The 20044-nt window shown below is 31.9% G+C and overlaps 1 protein-coding gene across 1 annotated transcript in view; it reads left to right on the plus strand.

The window, feature by feature from the left end:
- LOC139425200 (uncharacterized) overlaps positions 1-19289 on the plus strand; it is a 21005-nt gene extending 1716 nt beyond the window's left edge. The window contains exons 2-4 of the mRNA XM_071179082.1: positions 6644-8255; positions 12139-12175; positions 18992-19289. Coding sequence (XP_071035183.1) covers positions 6644-8255; positions 12139-12175; positions 18992-19289 — 1947 coding nt within the window. The remainder of the gene's footprint in view (positions 1-6643; positions 8256-12138; positions 12176-18991) is intronic.
- The last annotated feature ends 755 nt before the right edge of the window (positions 19290-20044 follow it).

Here is a 20044-nt window from a genome sequence, read left to right on the forward strand (position 1 = left end):
TTATATCATTAAATTTAGTAATACTATTTCTCGGGCATTAGGTTTTAACTCTTATAAGAATATACATATTTTTTTCTGTTAATGTACAAATATTTTTCCGATGTGTTTTGATTGCAAGACAGAAAAATATTGCAGATACCATTTTGTTTTCGGTTGTACAAGAAAGAAGATCAAGCATTTTTCTTTTTTAAATTTAATAAGCCACATTAAAGAAGGAACGTTGCAATGCTACATGCTACATTAACGACGTCTCCAGAGTAACTGAATGACGGTTCATATAGAAATCGCAGGTATGCGTCTCATACAACAACGCCTCCTATAGTTCGTTGCGATCGCGAATATTAATAGGACAACAACACCATTATGACTTATATCAATTTTATGCTGATGACAACCAAACCAATATGAAAATTAATGTGGGAGAACTGGATCCTATCACGTGATTTTTCAGCCAATAAAAATGCACCGACAACAATGGAAAACTGCGACACCATCATTGATTTTTATTTATGGTTAGACTCGAATAGAATGTTTTAATGCAGGCTTGAAAGTATATAGCTAGATTTATTTATACTTTTTTAATCAGAAACTGCAGTTACACACAGAAATGATATTTTCCAGGGGGGGGGGTAGAACTGGGCAGAAATCGTTAACTCCAGTAGTTCCAAATTTATTTTCAGAAAATTTTCTATTTTGGTGATTTCAGGCGAAAATTGTTTAAAACGTGTACTTGTAGTTTATGATTCAAACACGGATTAACCGCACGTTTTCAGACGTTGATGTAAGCGGCATAGCAGGATCTTTGATTTTTATAAACAGTTAGATTTAAGTCTTCAGTTTTATACACAGTTAGTGGATTTTTGTCAGATAGTAAAACCAGTTCTTGTACTTAGTGCTTCAAAACTTTCAAGAACATAGAAACAATTAGAAATTACTTTAACCGGATACAAAAAATAACGCACAAAACTCGACAGCTACGAGTAATAAAATGATTTGTAGAAGAAGCTGAAAGACTGGTGGGGTCGTTTTTATGACCCCAGAAACTGATAAAAACGTCTACTGGGAGAGGAAAAATGCCGGAAATTCCTTCTAATTATTCACAAAATGCGGATAATGATGGAAAACTCAACTACTAATTAAGAAGAGTTTAACAGGTGTCTAGTATTTTAGGAATCATAAATTATATAACTCATGTGGTCAAAATATAACCCTCCCACATCCTCCCGGGTTAAATCATTCATTTGGTAATTTTACTGTTCATATGGTAACGATTCACCGGAAATTCTGGTTTTCAAAATTATAGTTCGTATTGCCTCGCACTTAGTTAGAAATGTAAAACTGAGCATTAAATTCAACCGAATAAATGGCTATTATGCAATGCTCTTAAGCATCATGATAAAATTACGAAATATTAACGTATTTGACATATTTTATGAAATTTTATGAAACCATTTATTTATTGTGTTTTTTGAAAAAAACTCTCAAATAATTGCAAAGAGTTTCGGTAAAAACTGCAGAGCATTTTGGTACTTCCGTAGAGGCAAGAAATGGTACATTTTACCTTATTCATATAGTTTTGAATATACTTTTTTTCAATGTATTGAGCCGTAGGTGATTTAATATTTGTAACTAAGTTTTTAACCAAAATGGAATACTTATATTGAACCTCAAGGATGCTATTGAAACTACCGAATCTATTTTAAATTTTTTAAGTCAATGTTTTATCAGTCTATAATTTATACTTTTTATTTCAGTCAATGATAAATAAAAGATTTTTTTTAGAAAGTATAGGGGAAAAATAATCTTTACTCTAGTTTTACAAATCTAGGTCAGTCTGGGGAGAGGAATGATATGGACTTCAGCTATGCTCCTTCAAAAGAAATTTAATTTAATTTTTTGGTGAATGCCGCGTTGCCACGCCATTGCTTCAGATGCTTCCAGAAGCATTCTTGAAGCAATCTTAGAACAGACAATGGTTGGCCAAGCAGAACTTTGGAGGTTAAGTTTTCCCAATTTTGAGTTCAATGGTATGGTGGTCAATGTGGTCAGACTTGCTGCAATGTTCATATCCCAGACTATCTGGTGTTCATCAGTCTAAGCTCTGTCTCAAAGGAGAATAGAACCCCGGTCATACACTATGACAACTTAGTGCCTTTACCACTATGTCGTCGTGAGTCTCAGTTCTCCTAACGTAAATCTAGTAAATGAATGAATGAAGAAAAAATAAATCAACAGTTTAAAGCTATAGTGAACATGATGAATGGAAGAATAATTTAATGGTTGCAGCAGTAAATTAAAGGATTCACAGATTTATGACTTGGTGAACCAGAAAATGTTCTAATCAAGAAGGAAGAGAATTAACGAATCAACAATGGCTTAATATTTAATGAGTGTATTAGTGAACAGTCAAATTTTTCTTTAAATAAATCGAAATTTTATAATGCTATAAATCAATTAGAAATGCTATAAAAAGCAATTAGAAATGTTTTTGTTCATTTGGAAGGAAACTCTATTCTTGCTATTAGTTTAACATGGGTTTTATATTTTAAGTGTTTAAAAAAGCTAAAATAAGTTAGTTTCAAATGGGACAACGTAGGAATTTTAATACTTTAAACTGATTAAATTGTATGGCCTGAATAATAGTAACTAAGGATGTCATATAGGCAAACATTTATAAGAGACATTAGTATTTCATTTCTTAATTTCAATTTTTATATTTTACTTCTTACTTTAAGAGGCAACAGCTTTTAATTTTAGAGTAATTTACTCTTGCTTAATATTCAGAACATTGAAGTTAAATTTCACCCTAAAAAAGCATTCTATCTTTTAGGATGTTTTTTTCGTAATCTTTTCGTGAGGAGAAAGTTAAATTCAGAATAAAGCAGAATTTTTAGATCTACATCTAGAAAACCTTACAAGATGCTGTGGCACGCGTGATTTGGTTGTTTTTAGATTCTTAGTTATTAAATTATGAAAAGCCTTCAGAATCTGTTTAAAAACTAGTGTTAAAGATTTTTGTTTTCCAGTTATACGGCGGTATTTATTTTTGGAACAATTGTTTGGATCAATTTATTTTTAAAAGACTATTTTGGAACGATAAATTTAATTGGAAAAGGAAATATTGACGAATTATTTTATTAGTTAATAAATATGTGTAAATAAATTGAATGAAAATATAGTTCATTTTATAAGTGGCATTGAAAAGCTGAAACGATTTTGAGTTTTTGACTATCAATGAGCATCTCTATAGAAACTCCAGAATAAAGCATTGGTACCAACTAGCATTCGTGGAGGACATTTTGATGGAACTAACCCTCATTTGCATTATATGGAGAGGAAAACCACTAAAACCTCCCACGGTTCTCCCGACGGCAAAGGAATTCTAACACGTTACCCACTACGACTGTGGATATTTTCCATCAGAACTACGGTCGGTGGAAGCCGGGAGCATATTTCGTATCGACCTGCTATTGCCAGGATTTGAACTAAGTCAGGTGAGTACTTTATCCCTTGAGCTACGATTTACGATATAATGAACGTGTAGTGAATGATATATATATAATATATATGCAGATTAGAAGCCGTCAATTAATACTTTGACAAGGAATGAGCAGAAATATTAACTAAAAGTTTAAGGAATTAAGGTAAAAAATGAAAATGTTAGACGTCTGTGAATTTAGTTGAAAAATGATTATTGAAAATATCCTTTAGTTTCACCAAGCAATAAAACTGTTTTTGATGCATTTTCCTCCATTTCCCTCTGCAGTGATTTATCGTATTTCAATCTTTCTTTCTTTTTGTTTTCTTTTTTCGTCTTTAAAAAGATTTACTCTGTGACATCTAATGGGTTAATATTTTTCTTCATATTTGTCAAGAATTTTCATAATATGCATTTAGGACGAATATTAATCAACCTTTATTTGAAACTTATAACTAATACCGATGCGTTTTCGTTAGGATTTTTCTTGTATTCTAATGATTAATTTTTGTGTTATTTTGTGCAACTTCAGTGCAATATTTCCGACAGTTACATTTTAAATTCCAGAAAATAGAGACTGCAACGGATGAAGTTATAACTTATCCCATCAAAGAATGAAATTGTCAACTCGTCTTGCATCTGTTGCTAGTTAACATACACTAAGTCTACTAAGACTAAGAAAGACTAAGTCAAGGCAACTTAGGAGATAGAGCGCTAGCCTCCCAATATGGTGACCTCAGTTAGATCCTAGCGTTGTTTTGTTTATTCGAGTTTTGCTCCTGGCTCTCATTGACCACAGTGCTTAGAGAAATATATATTCTAAGGGGTAGACGGCTCATGAATTAGAATCCCCTTGCCGTCAGGCTGACCATGGAAGATTTTCGAGATTTTCTACCCCATGTAACGCAAATTCGGGTTAATTCCATCAAAAAGTTCTACACGAAGGATAGCTTGTTTCAATGCTTTATCCAGGAATTCCTTGCCTTCTGGATCGATTCAAATATTACGAAGCTACGGAAATGAATAGTCGTAAACTCAGAATTGGATTGACTTTTCAACGTCGGTGTTAAATTTAAAAAAAAAATCCAAAAAAGTGGCTCCCGTGATAGTTTTTTCTTGAAAAAAGAAGGAGCCAAAAACTATTTTTTTCTGGACACTGCACAGAACACATTTATTTTAGGAGAATCTCGCAGGTGCTGCTCCGTGAATTTGGGATTCTCTGTTCTTCAAAAGCGAACATCTTATTTTACATTGCCATTGACGTGGAATGATCACTGTCAATGCACATTATTCTTATACCTTAACACGCGTTTGGGTGGAAATGGGTCATTGGATCGTTGTGTACCGTCTAACTAAGGGGTAACACATGTTGAATATCTGCGAATATCTCCAACAAAAAGTGAAATAATCCCAAACAATTCTGTTACCCTATTCTTGATTTATAGTGTATTCAAACTGTATACTTATTCAAGAAACATCCTGTATTTTAATATATTGCAGCTGCCTAAAAATGCATACTGTCAAGAGATATTTATAAATTTTTGAAATCTTGATTTTGTCCTATAAAACAAAGATGTCATTCGCTTTAAAGCCTATTATTATTACGATTAAAATGCATCTTAGTAAATAATAAAAACACAGTGTATCAAATATGAAGGTTTTCTTCCGAAATGGAAATTTGGCATCATCTTTCAGCTACATAAAATGATAATGAAAAAGATCCATAACCTTATCTTCACAAATAACATCGTGAGCGGATGAAATTCTAACGCGCTTTCAAACTGTTACATTTTATATGTTTTTCCAAAGAAAATCTTTAAAGAAATATAAAATAACTATAGAAGAGATAGAATGTAAAACATGTTAACTTTTCTGTGGTGATTAAAATCTCGCGATAAGATAAATGGGTCATTTGTATCATGGCGTATGACATAAAAGAATCCAATTATTGGTTTAGATGAAGCATACAAGTTAAATTTATGAGCGTATACTAAAAATAAAATCTTTTCCCCCCCACTCTTGCCAAGGTTTAGTTAATTTTTAAAAAAAATGAAATCCATTCTATTTAATTCAACTTTTTTAGACGTCATTGCAAAAAACTACTATTTTTAATGTCCATGGATCATATGTCCTTGCTTTTTTCTCAATATATCATTCTAATTACAGAAGAAAGCCCTGAATCCAATCTCATTATTCTGTTCTCTCGACATTTTTACTTAATTTAATGACGTTATTTTCTATTCCAGTACTTTCCTGCCCAAGAATATTTTTTTACGTTTAACCATAGATGAGAATACTCCAGCAGACATCATTAGTATCCTACGTAATCATATTTCGCTACCATTACTCATTCCACTAACTTTTAAGTAACCTCCCTTTTCTAAAAGCAATCATTCCGGGCATAAATAGAGACAGGAACCCGGTAAAATAAATTGAATCCGTTACAATGAGTTGCGTCGAGATAAATGGACTTTGGCTGCCAAAGTCTGAATCTAAAAGTTTTGAAACACATTTTTCTTCAAAAAAGAACTAAATGCTTGAAACCAGAAATAATATGTAATATGATTTTTTAGCTTTTCCTAAGAAAGATTATTTTGAAACATACTGTTTGAGTGTTTCATTCTATATAGTTTTATTATTTTTTTGTATGAAAGAGATTCCTAATTATTTATAACAATATTTAATTATATGACATTCGATTGTAATGTATCGCTTTCGAAGCTCTTAAAGTAGGAAATCTGATTCTTTTCCTTAAAAAAGGAAAAGACAAACACAACATATCGGACTATAGGCCTATTACGCTTCTCCCTTCAATTGGGAAATTAATAGAAAAATTAGTGACATCAAGATTGATGTTTCACCTAGAGACAAACAGCCTACTAAGTGACAGACAATTTGGTTTCAGAAAAGGTAAATCAGTGGATGATCTTCTAATACAACTTTTTAGATACATAAAGAAACATAAAAATAAAGAAAAACATATGCTGCTACTCTCAGTAGACATTAAAGGAGCCTTTGACCATCTAAGGCATAATGATATACTTAATAGCCTTAATAATAAAAATTGTCCAAGTAACATCTTTAACATTTTTAAAAGCTTATTAACAGATAGACTAATTATGCTTCATACAGATGAAGGTATAGCTTCAATATCGCAAACCATAGGAACTCTTCAGGGCTCGTGAAAGTGGTCCTACCTCTTGGATAATCTTTGTTGATGAACCGTTACAATTCAACTGGACGGAGGCTACGAAAAACCTAAAACACCCCACAGAAGCAGACGTCCAACAATTCGCTTTTGCAGATGACTTCAGCTTCGTCATAACAGCTAAGACAGAATCAGATCTTGGCATCATAGTGACAAATACATTAAATATCTTAAACAGCTGGGCCACTATGCATGGTCTTGAAATCTCAAAAGAGAAAACTACATACATTTTGATTAAGAGCAAACTAGTAAACGGCCCTGTAATAAAGCTAAACAACACGAAAATAAAAAGATCCACTTCAGTAAATCTTTTAGGTCTTATAATTGATGAACAGATTAACTGGTCAGAACATATAACAACACAAGGAAATAAAGCATCTGCAAAACTTCAAGCAATCCAAAGAATAGCAGGAAGATCTTGGGGAATTAAAAGAGAGCATAGGCTAATTTTATATAAGGCATGTATAGTCAGAATGTTAGCACACGGTGCATCAATTTGGTGCTCAGAACCACAGCAATACTTAAAAGACAAGATTGACTCAGTACAAAGGAAGTTCCTACTAAATATAACAGGCGCATATAGGACAACTCCAACAAAAGCACTACAAGTTATCCTGGGTCTACCCCCTCTTCATCTAACATTGCAGCAAGAAGCAATTAGAATTAACTTGTTAAAAGATTCCTTTCACACAATTCTGATAGACGATTTAATTATAAGCAATAAAAAAATAGATACAAAAATCAACCTCCAGACAATTCATCCTGCAGACTTTAACTTAAATACAACGGGCAATATCCAAATAAAACAAAAAACTGATAAAAATAGAAGAATTAATATCTACACAGATGGCTCGAAGATGGAGGCAGGAACAGGAGCCGCCATAATAATCTTTGATGGCACGAAATCAAATACCATCAAAATGAAGTTTTTCAATTGGAACACTATTTTTCAAGCCGAAGCAAGAGCTATTTTAGAAGCAGTCCAAATAGCAAAAAATAACAGTAGAAATACAACAATTTGGACTGACAGTTTATCTGCCTTACATGCTATCAAAAATTACAACACAACGCATAATATTATTCAAAAAATCCAAAGTATTTTAATCAATCATCCACAATTAGAAATCTCCTGGATAAAAGCACATGCTGGTCATATGGGTAATGAAGAGGCAGATAAGGCAGCAAAGGAAGCAGTCACAGATAAAAATCTTACATCAACAAATTTGGGAATGCCCTTATCATATATTAAAAAGAAGGAAAAAGAATTCATTTTAAATTATTGGCAACAACTGTGGATCGCACACAAGTACGGAAGAACGACTTACGAAATTCTTCCAAAAGTTTCTTTTAAAAATAGTAAATGGCCCAAAGAATTAATAATGTTCATAACTGAGCATGGTCCCTTTAGGACATACTTGAAACGCTTTCAGTTGTCAAGACATAAACTTTGCAGTTGTGGAGAAATTGGTTCACCACTACACTACGCTACAAAATGCCTGTTAACAGAATCCTATCACTTTAAAATCCCCATGGAACAAAACATTATAGCCTGGAAGAAACAAATTATTAGTAATAAAACTCTTATAAATAAACTAATTAACTTAATTAACTTCATACAGAATTATGAACAATTTCTAACGCCAAGCTAAAATTTACTACTCTCCGACTAATAATCAATATAAAAACACATCCACCTGCAATGCTATCCATTACTATAGTGTTAAAACCTTATGCTACCCAGGTTATCATATAAATCAACCCATATAATTTCTAAATTCCTAACATTAATTTGTTTTAAATTTTCATGTCATGATTATAACAGTATGCTCAAACATAGTTTCGGTTCATACAGTGAATGAAATTATTACCACTTGTATTAAATTATGTCAACTTTAAATGAAATGTTTATATAATGCCTTAGCAAACCATATTTAATTGAATGCATCTACATGAACAAGTTGTCATAACCCGATTATATAGCCTACCATCACTCAACATCAAGCTTATGTGCTAATGTACAACCACTACAAAGTTTTGATGGAATCATTTTTGACAACCGTTATTGAATAACCATATATGCTAACTATATATAACGTATATATATATATACTAACAATTCCACAAATGTAAATTGGTGCCTCAAATATAAATCCCCTTGTATATAATTTTCCCACTCCCCATATTTTTTGTATCATATTAGTGTTTTTTCTACATTATCTCATGCAATGTATTTGTTTATCCAGATGTATTTTCATGATATGTTATATTTAACCACGCTTCTTCTGTATAGTCACTATTTTTGACGCTCATCTCCCATGGGTCTTAAATGCCACTAATCAATATTCTATTATAGTTACATAACGTCTGTTTATATCTGTTTCTCTAAATAATTATATAGTAATTAATAAATAATAAATGTAAGGATCCTAACGGGAGCTCTGGCGACGTTGCAGATGCTAGGGTGGGCTTGTGATTAGCGACTGACATCGGGGGAAGCGTGGTATGTCGCCGTTGTAACTGTTTTCCTGGTCACAGTTTTTCTTTCTGATAGATGCCCCCTCCGGGGGCATAGGTGCAGAGCTGTGTGCCGGCGTCCATGTCCATGTATCGCTTTCGAAGTAAGGAAATATGCGAGTAAAACAAGTAAATTTTTATTTCCATAACTTGTAAAAAAATGTCCTTTAATTAAAGTGGATATTGTACGAAAGAAAACGTAGAGATCAAAATAATTAGCTCGGTAAACAGATACTCTGTACAACCGAGTCAGGTAAAATTATCAAGAATAAAAGCTTATCACGAGGCAAATTTTAAGTGAATATAAACATTTGTATTGTGGTAACAGATAAAGTAATTTATCGCTAATTTAAAGTATGTCACAATAAAAAATTACCAATTTGTCGCATATTACATGACGCATGTATTATGATTGTTGTGTATTTGACGTGTGACATATGGTTAAAAAGGACATTCTCATATTAATGGATTATAAAATAATATTTGCAAAGCTTTTAAAAAATTCGTTATAACCACGTGAACTAAAGTTATCGAGAATATTATTTCATCAAGAAGCAAATTTTTGGCGAGTATAAATACTCTTATTTTGTTAAATGCTGGAGTAATTTATCGGCAATTAAAAATATCACAGATTAAATATATATAGATTTTTCAAGTATCTCAAAGAAGATATTCTAGTATACATTAATAAATTATTTCAGCATAATTAATAAAGCTTTAAACCACAAATCTCGTTATAACCGTTCTTTGTACGGATCGTTGTAGTACAACTTCAAAAGGTTCGTAATAACCGAGTCGGACAAAAATATCAAGAATAATATTTGATCAAGAAGCAAATATTTAGCGAGTATAAATATACCTATTTTGTTAAAGGTTTTGCTGTAATTTGTCGTTTATTAAAAATATGTTACATTAAAAACATATAAATTTGACATATATCTTAACAGTTTAACATAAAGCTTTAAAGCACAAAGCTCGTTATAACTAATGTTCAATAAGGTCGTTATAACCGAGTTTCAAAAGGGCTAGTTGTAACCGACCAAAATTTACCACATTAAGAAAATCATAACAGTTTTAAAAGGCCATTTTCGAATTAATTAACAGTGTATTTTTCTTTATCCAAATGTACAATATAGAAATAAATTCTTGTATTTAAAATATATCAGACAGTTACTTAGACAAATTTTAATCAATTTTGAATACAATTTATACGAAATCGAAAATTTAAGTTTTTTATAGCATCAAACTAGACATGCTTTAAGACCAATAGTTCGAGTGAAAAAAATCACTTTAATGCATTTAATACTTTCTAAATTTATAAAGAAAATGGAAATAGGGTGTTTTTCTTTTACTGAAACGTTAAAAATGAGAAATGTAATTCTTATTGAATGCAATTTAATCATTATGCAAATTAATTTCCCGATGCTCCTCACAAACTACCCAATAAGTATATGAGTTTTAAATCCCACTATGATCCGCATTTATTTAAACGTACATTATAAATCATACTTCAATTTGGAAAACATAAATGAGTGTTTTATGTAGATAAGTTTGAAGATTTTGGTATCATTTAATAAAAGGGGGCAATATTTTATGTTAATGAACATTTATTTTAAATCATTGATATGCGTATTTTGTAGAAAATTATTATTATTTTTTTGTAATAGGTAATTTATTTGATATAACGTTTTATCTATTTTGTGTGTTTTTAATGTATGTATTAATGTATTATTTGATTAGTTACGAGGGGAAATACATTTTAAAGTAATGAAAGTTTTATGCACTTGCGATTACAGAGAAATTCGAATTTAAATTATATTTTCGATCACTCTATATTATGCTATGTTTTCGAACTATTGCCAGCGTTCATTCATTTTTGATTCATAGTAGAGTAAATGTATATAAAGATAAAATCTCCCTCCAGAGTCTTCTAGACTCTTTGATTATTATTCTTTGTGCTACGATTCTAAAATTTAAAACTAGATTTAATTTTAGTAAGCATTCCTAAAAATCATTAAAAAAATAGTTCAACTGCGATTTACTGAAAACAAATTTTTCATAGGATTAGCCTATGCAATTCTGTTTTTTTTAAAAATATTTGAAGTAGAAGAGCAATGATATTTGATTTTCTTTGTTGAAAGTTAAGAAAAACCATTATTCCTATGGACAGATCCTAAATGCATGTCAAATGGAGGCCAAGCTCCAAGCGCGAACGCATATCAACATCGCCAAATCTTGCAACGGCATTGCACACCCTCCTTTTTGCTTGCTATCTTATTAACAGCAATAACCAGTTAACAAGAAAAAAAGGAATTACTCAAAATTTTATTTAAAACTCGTAACAAATACATGTCCTTCGGTTCGCAATTAAAGAAACTGATGAAAGTATAATAAATATTGTTTCTTGCAGACGATTTTTTTCTACAGCGAAACAAAATAAAAATTATTTATCTCGCATTTGACTTGTTAAAAGCATGTGAGTATAAGACGCAGTATTTCTAGTGGTCCAATCAAATCCAATGCTCTTGCAATGTCATATAGCTGTTTTCTTTTCTTTTTTAAGCATGAATTTTCTCCTTGTTTATTGAAGTATAATGTCGCCAACTCTAGGATTCCAGTATAACTACGAAAATATAACCTATTTTTAGTAATTTTTTGATATATATCGTAAGGAATAGCAGGAGATAAATTTCTATCAGACGTGTTTAACTTTTAAAAGCCTTTACATTGTTTTATTTATATTTATATAATTTGATAAAGAAATGAAACGGAACTATATTCAGTCACGGGTGATTTTTTAAATTCTATACGCAATGGTCATTTTTTTAAACTTGNTGCCCCAACGATTTTATTGATAAGAAGTGATCTGCAGTAATAAACTACAACAAAAAAAATGAACTCTGGACTTTTCCTTGTGTTTTTCTTTAAATTATTGCAGCTAAGCCAAATTGTGTGTCGTCTCCCACCTGCAACAGGTATGTGAAAAATCATGACAAAGACATCTTGATTTCTAGTATGTTTTCTTCTATGTTTTTTTATTTTTAAGGGTTATTGCTCACATCGCATAAAACTTAATTGTATTTTTAGTTTCGGCCATCCTTTAAATTTTAACAACCCAGCAACGAGCCAGTTATCGTTATTTTATAACAGTCACAGGTGATTATTTAAATTCTATATGCAATGGTCATTTTTTTAACTTGTAACGGAGTATAGCTACCACCCCAATTTGATCAAGAACGAGATTCATTTTCATTGCATAGCAATTATTCATTCTTAATTTATTATGCTAAGTAAGTTAACTTTCAAGATTCAATGCCTATTTCAATGCTTCTCATGTTGAATGATCTTGATCATAGACTCAACTCAAGTTATTGTTTTAACCTTGGAATTCTACTTCTATTTTTAACTACATTGTAACTATACTTTTTTTCTTCGTTTTTTTCTCTTCATTTTTGTGCCTTTTACCAGCTTATGTATAAATATAGGAATTAAAACTGTTATCTCTGTAAACTATCAAACCCATGTAACTGCAATATCAAATCCATGAATCCAAACTCTCTGGCAAAGTCCCACATCAAAATTAGTCGCAAGAGAATGTCCTCTCAGAAAAATCCCAGGCAAACAAGGATATGTTCTGGGAAGCAGGTTCCAATTTGCATTTGCTGCATATTGGGAAAACTTTGCTTCCAAATTCGAAAGTTAATCAGTTTAAATGGCCACTAATGAATCGTGAAATTACCTTTCTATCCTATCTATCTTCCTTCAACTCTATGTCTCCACCAGGGCTTGTAAACAGAAATTTAAAATTAGGTATTATATGATGCCCATTTATGATTTTTTTTAAAAAGAAAGAATGCTTTAATTTATACAAAAAGCTGGACTAAGTTAGAATATCCAGTATTTATTGAGCTAGGTAAGTGTCCTGAGATTGCGAAGCAATCCTAAGTAATCATCAAAAGCCGTGGCAAGATTTGAGGACGTCAGTGAGAGAGGGGTGAAGCTTCCAAGTATAGTAATCCCCATTGTGTTGTATTAAAAACAACGTTTAAAATCTCAAATGGTAAAATCTTTATTAAAACTTATAGGCGTATCGATGTTACATTAGTACACCTTCATCAATAGGATAAATGCAGTGATGGTTAAACATAGATGATTTTATCCGACAGAGATTACGCCACACTAAAGCGATACAATTAAAGGTTAAACATTGAATTGAAAGAAATTTAAAAATAAAATAATTTCTAAACTAATAATTTGAAAAATATGATATATCAGCAAGGTCATTGACAATGTAATTTTTGTTTCAGTTTAGCTTTAGTTGGTTTTAGTAACCTCTATCGTATTCAATCATCGCTGTTTTAAAAATCACTTCCTACTGACAAAGGTATTGATGTACACGTAATGGGTATAGCTTCTACTAAACATTTTACCATTTACAATTTCAAACATTGTTTTCAATTTCATTTAATATTATCACAAAGAATTACTCTTGTAGTCTCCTAACTACTCCATTGTAGTGTTAGGTATTTCCTGAAATAATACTATTTGAGTTCTCGCTGTTTCCTCGATAGAAGAAATGGATCATCTTTCATATGATACATTATCCTTCTTCTCAAACAGAAACACTAATTCATTAGCAAATACATTTATTCTGGTATCGACTTAGTTACCTTAATAGCGTTGACACATAAAATCTATACTTTCAGAAGAGATTTTTTTTCCATCCTAATCTTGTCGTAAGTAGTGAAATTAGCCATTTTAGTTATGTTTGCAATTAACAAAAGTCGCTGAACACGTGACCAGAGCCATTTCATGATTTCTTTCGTTTGTTAATTTTAAATTGTTAATTGTTGGTCGTTTTCTTTTTTACGTTTCATTTGCCATATTAAAATATATGTTGTTATTTTTTATTAACAGCTTAATTTTTTGTTTTGAAATTATATAAATGATTTTACCATAACTTTTACTGAAATTAATTTTTTTGCAATTTACCTTTGTGTCTGTAACTTGATGCTGAGACCACAATAGAGAAAGACGTATACTCTCAAATTGAGTTAGGAAGCTTTAAAAAATAATCCCGTAAATTAACCGCCAACTTGATATTGAAGCTCGCTATAAATATGGGTACTCGACTTTTTCCTCAAAGAAGGAGGCTGGCTGTAAAGATTAACGGCCAACTCTCTAAATTCATGGAAATTTCTTTAAAGTGTAAGCTTTTGAAGTTTCTAACCATCAGAAGGGTTATGTTGAAACAAATTTAATGGCATTGAATTTACATTTTTAATCTTTTATTGACATTTTACATTTTTTGCAAATTTTTAAATTTTTGAACTGATGTTAATTTCCTGTGATATTTTTCCGTTTTCTTAAATTTTACGCTCCCATATATTATAAAAATTGAAGTGTTGTGTTAGACTAATTTTTCTTTCTTAGCCCTTTATATCACCTTGTTGCATGTCTGCAACATGCACAAAAAGCCTATGTCTTTGCCCCAACAAATTTTGAGGGACGATTTCGGCGATTGTTGGCCGAAACCAGTGCGCCAAGATAAAATTGGGCACTGGCTTAATTGGGCTAATAAAAGAATCAGATGCAAATACCCAAAATGCAAAGGATTTGCACAAACTATTTGTAAGAAATGTGGTGTAGGACTTTGTTACAACAAAAGTAACAACTGTTTTAAAAATTTTCATATGAATTAAAATTTTTGAATCTTTCAAACTTAGTGCCATTTTTCACAATGTTGCAGGAATGCCAGAAGCACTTTTTTGTCATTTTGCATAAGGTTGCAGAAATGCAACAATAAATGTTTCTCCAATAATATTTTTTATTTTATGTTGTAAATTTTTTTATTATTTTTTACATGCTTAGAATGATGTATTCTAATGTATGAGTAATTTTTATTTAAACCAGAGATGTTGAGATAAAAAGGGTTAGTTTATTTTAAACGAAATATCACTGAACGATCAAAGTTTTCTTTAAAAATATTCGCAGCTCTAAGCTTCAAATTGGATTATTGGAGATTTTACTAAGATATTAACGAAATATATTACAATTCTATAACATAGTGTGCAATTGTATCTGTCAGTCAAAATAAAAAAAAATATGATTAGAAGATAAAGTGAAAAGAAGATAAAATATTAACAAAACAATATGTATTTCGAAATGAAAGAAATTTTAAAATATGTTTCGAATTATGAATCAAGTTTGTATACAACAAAACACAATGAAATGCAAAGTGTGTAGAAATTATCTGGAAAAAACGAACATATATTATTAGAACATAAATAAGACTATTGTTTCACAATATAATGAAAAATACAGTTCATGTATTCCGAAGTCGATATTACATGCACTTGTATAACAACTATAAAATTACAATAATCTTATTTTCTCAGCTCCAAAATTTTGAAGTGTGTTTACTTTATATTTTTGAAATGCTTTTAAACTATTTTACGCTGTACTAAAAGAACATACCAGAAAAAAAATATCACATGATTCTAATACTGGGTGCTGATTGGATACTTCATCCATCCGAAATATTTTACATTAGAATGATTCAGCTTTTGTGCTTAAAATAAACAAATTTACTCTTTATCGGCCATAGAGAGAGATGTATCAAAAACAACCAATACTGAAATCTGAAGTAAAAGGGAAATATAAACTTCAAACATGTATAAAAAGTATTTTCTGGGAAGAACGTAATAAAACCTAGTTTATTTGGAAAGCGATATCACTTTCATGGAAAGAGTTGCATAGAAATTTGCCTCTTTGGAGAAGTAAAATGAAACTCCAGATTCGCATAAAAAATGCATAACTTCACTCGCAAAAATCTTTAAATATAAATGAGTATTTTTGAAGTTCTTTCCCTTTTTTATCGTGAAATTGGAAACAATCTCAGCATTTTATTTTAGTTGGTGTTCTGATAATGATGCAAAACCAAACTCTTACTCTGCGAGGGCTTTTATTTGCATCACGTATAAAATGTAAGTTGTAAAGGATGGATGTTTGAAAGGATGGAATTTTACTCTTATTTCAATTGAGAGTATTTGAGCAAGTGTGTAGAACAAAATATTTATAAAAAATATTTATGAAAAAAGTATTATATAAAATATGCTGGAGAATAAAAAGTTTAGGCAGATATTGTTTCTTTTTTTCAATTTGCAAGATTTGGAATAATAACTAATGATGTAAGAACATGCATGTGTAAACATTCTAGCTTTTTTGTATCTTTTTTTCGTACTTCACATTCTAAATTTGTATCTGGATTTGATAAATGCGAAAGAATTTTTTTCCACTTTCTATAGAAAGGAATTTTTTATTAGACGCCGCTATACCAAATAATACTTTCTGTGAATTATTTCAAACTATTGCATTTTATTTTATAACTGGTATTGAGCAGACAAACCAATTTTGAGTTTATGACTACCAACACTCCATAGCCTTGTAATTTTGAATCTAACCTAGAAGACAAGGAACTCCCTGATCAAGTATTGGGACAAACTAGCCTTCGGGGAGGACTTCTGGTTAGAACAAACCCGCATTTGCGTTACATGGAGAAGAAAACCACGAAGGCATCCTACTGTTATCCTGACAGCAAAGGGATTCTAATCCATGATCTGTCTACCAAAGAGGGTATTTTATGCCTGTAATAGTTGATCCAGAATTTCCCTTGACTTTTGGGTTGGTTTCAAAATTAAAAGGCAGCGGAGGTGAGCATTGATAGCTGTAAACTCGGAATTAAGTCGGCTGTTCAACGCCAGTTATGAAATAAAATCAAATTTGGAGAATGACGCATATTTCAATCGGTGTGGACATCGGCAAGACTCCTCATGCTCTTGTTATTCACTAACTCTCACGAGAGTATAATAAAAAAGGATAATACTGAATTGTGCGTAATTTAAGTAATGAGACTGATATTTTAATTATTTTTCATTCGAATGGAATTAGAACTTATTATATTCTCTTTCAGAATAATTCACTTGGAAACGCCATATTGCTTCGGATATACTCTGCCACTGATATACTTTTCTGATATACAGCTTCTGATATACTTTTCCAGTTACAAATTTTTAAGTTTTTCACAATGTCACTAAATGAGATGATTTACCCATCTCGGAAAGAGAGATATGTCAAAAGGACTCGAGTCATTTGAATGAGGGTATTAAGAAATAAACTTAATGTGTTTACTGGCTAAAAACACATTTATCGACAACACTGTGTGACAAGATGCATGTCTATAATGTAGGAGCAAACTCTTCTTCATGTTTCGTACCACAGGTATGATAATTTTTTTGCAATTAAAATTCATATTATTATTCAAAATTTGATGAATGGTAGGATGATTCAAACTCAACTGTTCTCCGATCATCCGACGATCTAAAACATTACATTCCTGATTCTGTCGACATTTTTGTTTATTCATGAAATTAAAGGCTTTTCACATTTATCTTTCCTCGACTATCTTCCTTCTAAAAATATTTTAAACCACCAAAAACCATGGCTGTTGATAAAATACTGTCTGCAGTGGCCTGTTGCAGTTTTCAAAAAATTCATATTGCACCATGCCAAAACCAGAAGCAAAATCAGATCACTCATCGTTGCTCTACATTAATATCACTTACTTTTAGAGACAACTACAAAAACTGATTTCACAAGATGGATGATTTTGGACAACCATATTAGTACACCGGCTTAAGACTTGTACTACAAGCGTATGAACTGTTCATCCACAGCTCTTCCAAGTTACTTAGTTGAAACATCGAATTTTGCTTTTGCAGAAATTAGAATTGGTCTATGGTTCGGTTATCACTTAAATTGATATTATTTTTTTCAGTCTGAGGACAAGTTGTAGTAGGAGTAGTAGTACTTAATTTATGTTTTGATATCTGCGATGGTCTGATAAACATCCCTGAGGATGATTAGAAGATATGCAGTAACAATTTTGATGACGCTCTGGCCCAACGGCCTGAGCGTGAAGTCGAGCACTTTACGGTAAACAGTTTTACGAGGACCTATCAACCTCAGCCTGATCGCAATGTTCACCCACTGACAGCAGCCAATGATGCTTGACTTCGGTGATCTACTGGGAACCGTGTCTTGATGATCAGGCAACTGCGGGATTAGTCTGAGGACAAAAAAAGACAACTAAATTTCGTTTAAAACAATTCTTTTTATGCTGGATTTCTCTATGATACTTATTACAACAGAGAGTAAACGATAAACAATTCAAAATTTTGTAAGAAAAATGAGTATTATTATAGTACGTTTATATGAGTACGTTTTATTACAGGGCATTTCAGATGCTAAGCATGAATAAGGTAAATAAAGTTTGAATAATCATATTATTGTTGCAGTTCCATAAGCAATGACCTAACCCCCTATCTAAGCCCGTTTTGTGCTTAGACAACTTAGGAACATTTTTGTTCATAGAAGAGAAACTACACTCTATAACAAAAAAATCAACGCACCAAGAACGCACTGAGACGCGCAAAATCGACGCTCGATCAGATTGGAATGATGCCGACTGGGGACGTATAGTTTTTAGCGAATAATCCCTCTTCCAACTGTGTCCTGACGATCATCGAAGACGTGTTTGGAGACGCACAGGGCAGAGGGGGGATCCTGCCTTCACTATTGCATGACACACCGGCCCTCAACAAGACATTATGGTCTAGGGTGCCATTTCCTTTGACAACCGGACCCCTTTGGTTGTCATTAGAGGTACACTTACTGCACAGCAGTACGTCGACTACATCCTAAGACCTGTTCTGCTACCGTTCCTTTTGCAGCGCTCTGGGCAGGTTTTTCAGCAGGTCAATGCCAGACCACAAATGCTATGCATTTGCTATGAAATGTCTGCAAGCTTGTCAAACTCTTCCCTGGCCTGCCAGATCACCAGATCTCTCTCCCATAGAGCATATGATGGGAAGGCGATTCCACCTGGCAAGGAATTTTGATGACCTCGTTCGACAATTGGATCGAATTTGGCAGGAAATACCGCAAGAGACCATCCGGGAGCTTCATCGGTCTATGCCACGCCGTGTGGCAGCTTGTATCCAGGCTAGAGGCGGGTCAACACCTTATTGAACTTGTTACTCTAACTCTGCAGTAAATTATTCAATTGTTCTGAAATTTTAAACATTTACCATTCTGCACATTGTCTTCCTATCCACCAATTTTCGTTTCAATCGGACAACTCCTTCCTTGCTCGTCGATTTTTTTGTTATAGAGTGTATATAGTATATTGCATATTCGGTTAACTCGGTTTTCTCATAAAACTTTGCTTTGTCCAGAAAATAATATGCCTTTTTCTACCAAAAAGGCAGAAAGTTTTGGTAGTTTATATTGACATCTAATTTCTATTCCTCGTAAAGAATAATAATTACTTTTATTAATATTAAGAATTCAACGTTTCCTTGTAAAAATTTGATTTCTCTATAAAATAATATGTTTTTTTTTATTTCGAAACAGAATAATATTTGTAGTTTATATCGAATGTTGTCTTTCATTAATAGTAATGGGGATTTTTTTTTTTTTTTTGCACGAGATTTTTGAACGGATTAGTTAATATGTTCGTGTTACGATTCCAAATTTTGCCATCGGTTCCTATCTAGAAGCTGTATATTTTATGTAATTTAATGATATATTCCTAACCAAGAATTTTAAAATTCACTTGAAAGGATACTAAGTGTTGTCAATTTTCTGGTGCGTAGGGCGTGCTGGGAAGAAAGTTATAATAGCTTTATGATGCGATAAGTTAAGGTCATACTTTTTTCGTCTTAAATATTATTTTCAAANCATTATGGTCTGGGGTGCCATTTCCTTTGACAGCCGGACCCCTT

The sequence above is a fragment of the Parasteatoda tepidariorum genome, chromosome 3 (genome assembly GCF_043381705.1).
Source record: "Parasteatoda tepidariorum isolate YZ-2023 chromosome 3, CAS_Ptep_4.0, whole genome shotgun sequence".
In the NCBI taxonomy this organism is placed as follows: Eukaryota; Metazoa; Arthropoda; class Arachnida; order Araneae; family Theridiidae; genus Parasteatoda; species Parasteatoda tepidariorum.